Genomic DNA, 6,598 nt, shown 5'->3' with positions numbered 1-6,598 from the left:
CATTGTGTGTGAGAGTGTTTATCTGTCTGCATTCCCCACCAAAAACGAACTGTTTATTTTGCCTGCGACGCTGCTCCCGTACTATACCGGCGTCTATTTGCATGGGGAGCGGCGGCTCATGCTGATGCTTTGCTGCCTCTCCAATGATTAACCGGATATCAACATGACATACTGCTAGTATTTTGTATCATTCGTATTTAGCACTACTACAATATGTTGCGTGTCGACTGCAGTGATCCACGTACATCTTATTCCTTCCTAGATGGGGCCAGATTATTATTACAACGAACAAAGATATGTATGTATATTGTTTGTACGCGAAATGCAAATCATTGCAGCTGTAAACGCTTTAGTTGGTCACTTCACACACGCACTCAAGTATCTTATGATCTCGGCAAAAGAAAAGATGAGAGGCATCTATACATACCACCAAGTTATTCGTGGGTCTAGTTTAGATAGAGTTTAACTAGTTCTCAATGCGGGTACGGGTACGGCTCTACGCTCTTTATATGGGCACCATCATGCGCCTGAAAAGCACACGATGGCGATGCATCACTTGCCATATTTCAGGGTACCGTTTCATCATTATCCATCCATGCAGATTGCTCGGGAGGGAATTTCGGCGTGCTTCAACATCACAACTCAACACCGTGGGGCCAGCAAAAACCACAAAGTAAAATCTGAGCACAAGAATCTAATGTATATCCCAACATATATTTTCCTTCTTACAAATCAAAGAAAGGCAACCAACATAATAACCCTGCCAAAGCTTGTATACACTTGAAATCAAATCACCGCATACAGTGACAAAACTGGAGTGCACCACACCGATACAGGACCATCGGTTTACAGAATCTAGCATTTGCTTCTTCCTGTGTGAGAAAACACCCCCGTGCCTTTTCGACCGTATACCTACCGGGAGGAATGCGGATCAACCAGGGGTAGTAGAATCAAGGAGATGTCATTGACCGTGCATCTCGGCCCTTCAAGCACTGGTTTCGTTCTCTTTGAATATACGGGGAAGGATCTCGTGGATGGTAATGTCCAAGGGCTCAGGGCTCCTGCGGAAAAAAGTGCCAAAGAAGAGGCATGGTACGCTATAAAAGCTTGTGATTACCATAAAGGGCAGGCAAGAGTGATGGTTATCCAACAGGTTGTGAAAGCAACCCCCAAAGGCGTCAACTGAAGGTTGTAAAGTTACTTAGCGGTGCAACAGCAGATGCATCTAAAGTTCACAAAAAAAGGTGTTGTTGAGCATCACAAGATTGCGATGCATAACGGGATACATGCCAGCTAAAATGGAAGGCTAGCAGTTTCCTTTTTAAGCATGTAGAAATACCAGTAGACTTCTAGAAGAACATCCATGTGACTGCATTATGTTCATATCCTGGGTCGCTTCAGTCTTGCTAACGGAATTAATATCGCGGTGGTACAGCAGATGCATCTAAAGTTCACAAAAAAGGTGTTGTTGAGCATCACAAGATTGCGATGCATAACTGGATACATGGCAGCTAAAATGGAAGGCTAGCAGTTTCCTTTTTAAGCATGTAGAAATACCAGTGGACTTCTAGAAGAATATCCACGTGACTGCACTATGTTCATATCCTGGGTTGCTTCAATCTTGCTAACGGAGTTAATAATGCGGTGGTACAACTAGTTGATTATTTGATTGCCGTGTTGACTTACAAATGCTGTCGATGCCTATCCTGAATTTAAGAGGAACCTTAAAGGATCGGCAAAATTTTAGCACAAGCAACATTAATAAATAGACAATCATGACAACAGGAGCTACAATAGAGACATATTTGGATAAGATTTTGACTTGACAGCTTACAAATTGCCAAGTCACAGGTAGATGAATATATACGCATCTCGGACTGAAAAAGGAGAATTACCTGCACAATGCTCGTCCCTTCTCTGTTGTGCTAGCAACAAACCATATCTTCCGTAAAATTGGTGATTCAAATTGTACAAAGAACCCATCACTCTGGTCTAGCTTCCATTTTCTTGACCCTTGCCCTTTCCAGACCTGCATATGACGGGTCATGTTAGACTCATCTTGTTCATTCTAGCACCAAAGATACCATGCATGATATCATTACTATCAAGGATGAAACAAACTGAATTGTCAGGAAGAAAAAAAAAACTACCGGTTTAAGGGACACAACATCGCACCATAGAAAAGCAGATCACACCAACACACACAAGAGGTGAATCGAACCTGTGGATAGGAGATGATGCTCTTAGGTGCTAGCATACAAGCAGCCTTTGAAAAAGATTCCTCAGAGTATTGCCGCAAATATGCGAAACAACTGCTATGGGTATGGGGTGACTCAAAGGCCTACCAGAAAAGAGAGAATACGTGTTTATAAGTTGTAAATTCGTGATATAAGTTATAAATGGAAACTAACAAATCGAAATCTTAAATTAAACCAGATCCTTAGTACTATACAACTTTAGGACTTTCCATTGTTTATGCACCATATAAGTTTCAGAAGCAGAAGAACAAATAGTCCTGAAGCAGCGTAATACCTTCTCAATGTTAACCACTGGGGCATATTTTTCAGTGTCGGTCTTCTGATCATCAAGAAGGAAATTGACCTTTGCATCCACCTTTCCTGTGTCATGCCAACCCTTTATCGCTGATTCAATCACACTGATAACAAATGAGAATATATTTTGTCCCATTTCTGCATCTCCATACTTTGTAGCCTGCAATGGAAATACATAAATCATGAAACATACATGACAGGCCATGTTTTGTCTACAACAGATGCCAATATCTTCTGTAATTTATGCAACGATCAAACTCAATAGCACGAAATATTTTATGCAGGTGATATAATCTACAACGTGCATCTGTATACATATTTGAATTTTGAGAAGGGTATTCAAGTGCATCTGAATTGGCATGCTAAAAGTGTAAAAACATGAAACCAAAATAAAAAGGAATTGAAAAGATTATTCATGGAATGCCTTGCTGATAAAACTTCTTGGTTCCTGTTTCCGCACTTTTATGAGGGTAGCAATGGCTGCAATAAAAAAACTCACCAGCTCCTTTTTCAATGACTGCAAGTTCTTCCCGATGTCAACATTGGAACGCAGGTTCTCCACATCAACAGCTCGCTTCTGTTCCCTTGCTAACTGAGTAAGCCTCTTGATCTTTCTCGAGACTTCTGTATTTTGTGGATTGTGCTGCAAAGCTATTTGAAAAGCAGATATTGCCTGCACGAGAACATTACCGTAACATAATCTTAGTTATGAATTTAACACCGGTTCATCTCAATACAGAAATATATAGTTTGAGCGGATATTTTCAAGAGTTCGGTCAGACAAAGGAGCATGGACCATAGTTAAACAATTTGGCCACAAAAAACGGGCTTCTGATGTGGATGCATGCAAACAGCAACAATAAGGAATGCCATTGTATGGTTCATATAAAACATCAACACAAAATAATCATATTCAAGAACAAGATGCATCTTATATTTTTTGGAACAATAGCATGTATGACGTAATGTAGTGATATAGACAACATTTTCAAAAAGCTTAAGACCTTGGTTCATCCATTATTTATCAGTTTCACTACAAGAGTATCAACTGAGTAGTCATCTGATCTACATCCTCAGATCTTTATTTTTCATACTTGCAATCAAAAGAAACACTGCTTAAGAAGTACGAATTTTTGAATGTGATTGTTTCTAAACTTGCTACAACATAGTAGACTTGGACACTTGGCCAAAGTGTACACTTTGCGGAACAGAAAGGAAAAAGAGTGGTGTGGCCAAACCCCTCTCCCATGTTGATCAAAAGTAGTAAGTCAATTGCCTTTTACTCTAACCTCCTCATACTGCTCCATGGCCTCCAAAACACATCCTTTCCTGAAATAACCCTGTATTGTGAAAGAAGTTAGGCTGTAACGCCTGATAGCAAAATAAATGACAGTAGGTGACGCAGAGTGCAATTTGGCATTTATATACCTTCTCCCATTCTGGCTTGAGTTTTATTGTCGTCTCAGCATCAGCAAGTGCCTTATTAAGCTTAACCAGCTGCAGAAATGCAGCAGCTCGGTTGCTGGCAGTGATTTAAATAAAAAGGATATCAGAAGTTGCCAAAAAGTTTATTTCGATAAAAAGGAATACATCACAACTCTCCAACTTAATGCCTGCTTTTTACTACTTGAAAGCTGGCTTGGTTCTCAGACCTTTTTTTTTTTAGATTTCAGCCCAATTAATTCGACACCTGCTTAGCGGCATAGATACCATCAAGTTGTCGTTGCCAAATTTTGTCAGCTTTAAGAAGACGATGCAATCATTCTTAACTCTATTTTGCCTAGCAAATAAGGCTTCCCAAATCGTTTGATTATTGTAAGCCTAAAACAAAATTGTCGATAATGGATTCCAACTTAACTTCTCAAAAAGAATTACCGAGTCATTTGTTTAGAACACATTGCACGATTGATTGCTTCCTTAATCTATATATGCAATAGCAGATCCTCCTCGTTTCCCTCTATGTAGTTCCATTGCCTGCCCCCCATGATTGGATGGTTTAGGATTCAGTATATCTGCCTGACGGCTGGGGAGAATATCTGGTCCACTGGGGCTTGTGGTGCACCAGGTGACCCAGTCCCAGTTGGCATCCTTCAAATTTTCAAAAGATTTTAAAACTATATATGTGACATAGATAATATCGGTACCTAACATGTCACAAAATTTCAAATCAAAATTCATGACACATGTCAAGATTTATTTTTGACAAATTCAACTCTGAATAGTACCTAATGTAAGTTGGCATTAAAAATGGCCCATTATCAATGCTGATACCAAATTTATTAGTTTTGTTTTCCGAGTTATGTTGTCCATAATAGATTCCAACTTAACTTCTCAAATAGAACTACCGAATGATTTGTCTAGAACACATGACATGACATGACATGATTGATTGCTTCCTTAATCTATATGCAATATCAGATCCTCCTCATTTCTTTCTATGTAGTTTCATTGCCCGCCCCTCATGATTGGATAGTTCAGGATTCAGTCTCTCGTCTGAGGGCTGAGGTGCTGACTGCATAAACCAGTTAGTAGTGTTGCTTAACTTTCTTCCACAGTCATTCTCATCAGTCATCACGTGCTTCGTATAGTCATGTTGCAATCTATGTCAAACAGGAAAAGCGTGGGTTTATGATAGAATTAACAACACTGCTTCCACAACAATCAACACCATGTAAGGTATACCCTAATCATAACCGGCTATGCAAAGTAAGAATTCTTGGAATGCTTATGCATAACAACTGAAGAAGTCACACCTTTTTGCTTGGAGCAGAAAGTACTGGGCATAGAAGGTTTTCCTACACTTGGGATTATTAGTTGCATCCAGAAGTAAATCTTCCTGAGGCAATGAAAGAAAGAATATTTTCTTTGTCCTGGCTTTTAGAACAGGCACTCTGGAAACAGTTTGCCTTGCCGCATCTACGCTAAACCTGCCGCACGGTAGAGCACAGCAAACACTGTGCATCGATGGGCTATATCGCAGGAATGTGAATAATCGTTAACATTACATTATTGAGAAGCATACAAGCCTAGTTTCCAGTGACATTGAAACAGTACCATGGAAGACTTGGCTGTTAATGTAGTTTTCCAGTAACATTGAAACAACACCGTGGAAGGCTTAGCTATTAATGTAGTTTCAACACCAATACAGGTATTGAAGGCTAAAGCTCGGGAACTTAGGCCTCCTTTGGTCCATAGGATAGGAATATTATAGGGATTGGAAAAACCATAGGAAATGATATGGCTTGTGTCTCCATTCCTATAGGAAAATGGATGTCATTTGGTTCGTAGCATACGAATTTGCAATGCTCGCCACGCCGCAACACGGCAACACGGCAGCTCGCAGATCAAACCTCGAAGCACATCGATCCCAAAGCCTAAATCCACAACATCTGTGCTAAGACCGCGCATTTCGTCGTTCCATTTCCGTAGCACCCACCTGACCAGCCGAAGAAACAAGCAAGCGCACGCACGATCTCAAAGTCATCTCCGCCCGAGGAGATCGATCAGAGCAGTAGGGTTTCGCGCGCCGAGCGAGCGGAGACGGGAAGGGAGGGAGAGGAGGGAGGCACCTGTAGAGGGTGGGGTTGTCGGAGTCGAGCTTGATGGCCTGCGTGTAGAGCGCGGCGGCCTTGAGGTAGTTCCCCGACTTGAACTGCTCGTTCCCCTGGTCCTTCAGCGCGGCCGCCCGTCCTCCGCCGTCGTCCGCCATCGCCGCCGCCGCCGAGGGTTACAGGGGTTAGGGTTTTGGGTCGCGAGCTCCTCGTCTTGTTTCAGTTTTCAGTCCTCCTTTTTTTTCCTCGGCCAAGAAAGCACGTGTCTATTTTTTTTTTTCTTCTTTCGCCAGGACAAGGAAAGTGTACACTGGGTAGCAATTGTAAGAGCATTCGTAGCAGAGTGGTCAAACCCATAAAAAAATTACGTTTTACTGTTTTGGTTAAAAAAATGTCTAAAACAAAAACTGTAAAAATGATTCGACCAATAATTTTTTAAGGGACACGAAAAAGCCACATCCGAAACCCTTTATATTTGAAGGTTGGAAGACTGAA

General features: G+C 41.2%; 1 protein-coding gene across 1 annotated transcript; it reads right to left on the bottom strand.

Moving 5' to 3' along the window:
- Positions 1-674: 674 nt before the first annotated feature.
- LOC123398822 (RNA polymerase II-associated protein 3) lies at positions 675-6,326 on the bottom strand. Its single transcript, XM_045093271.1, has 8 exons — positions 6,122-6,326; positions 3,981-4,074; positions 3,842-3,892; positions 3,052-3,225; positions 2,533-2,712; positions 2,222-2,341; positions 1,896-2,029; positions 675-1,061 (listed from the first exon to the last, which is right to left on the bottom strand). Exons 1-8 carry the CDS (start codon positions 6,259-6,261, stop codon positions 986-988), a joined length of 969 nt encoding a protein of 322 aa, XP_044949206.1. The 5' UTR covers positions 6,262-6,326; the 3' UTR covers positions 675-985.
- Between the last annotated feature and the right edge of the window lie 272 nt (positions 6,327-6,598).

This window comes from Hordeum vulgare, chromosome 5H (assembly GCF_904849725.1).
Source record: "Hordeum vulgare subsp. vulgare chromosome 5H, MorexV3_pseudomolecules_assembly, whole genome shotgun sequence".
Classification (NCBI taxonomy): Eukaryota; Viridiplantae; Streptophyta; class Magnoliopsida; order Poales; family Poaceae; genus Hordeum; species Hordeum vulgare.
Note: the sequence above shows the minus strand (reverse complement) of the source record. Positions and strands in the feature narration are given on the sequence as shown.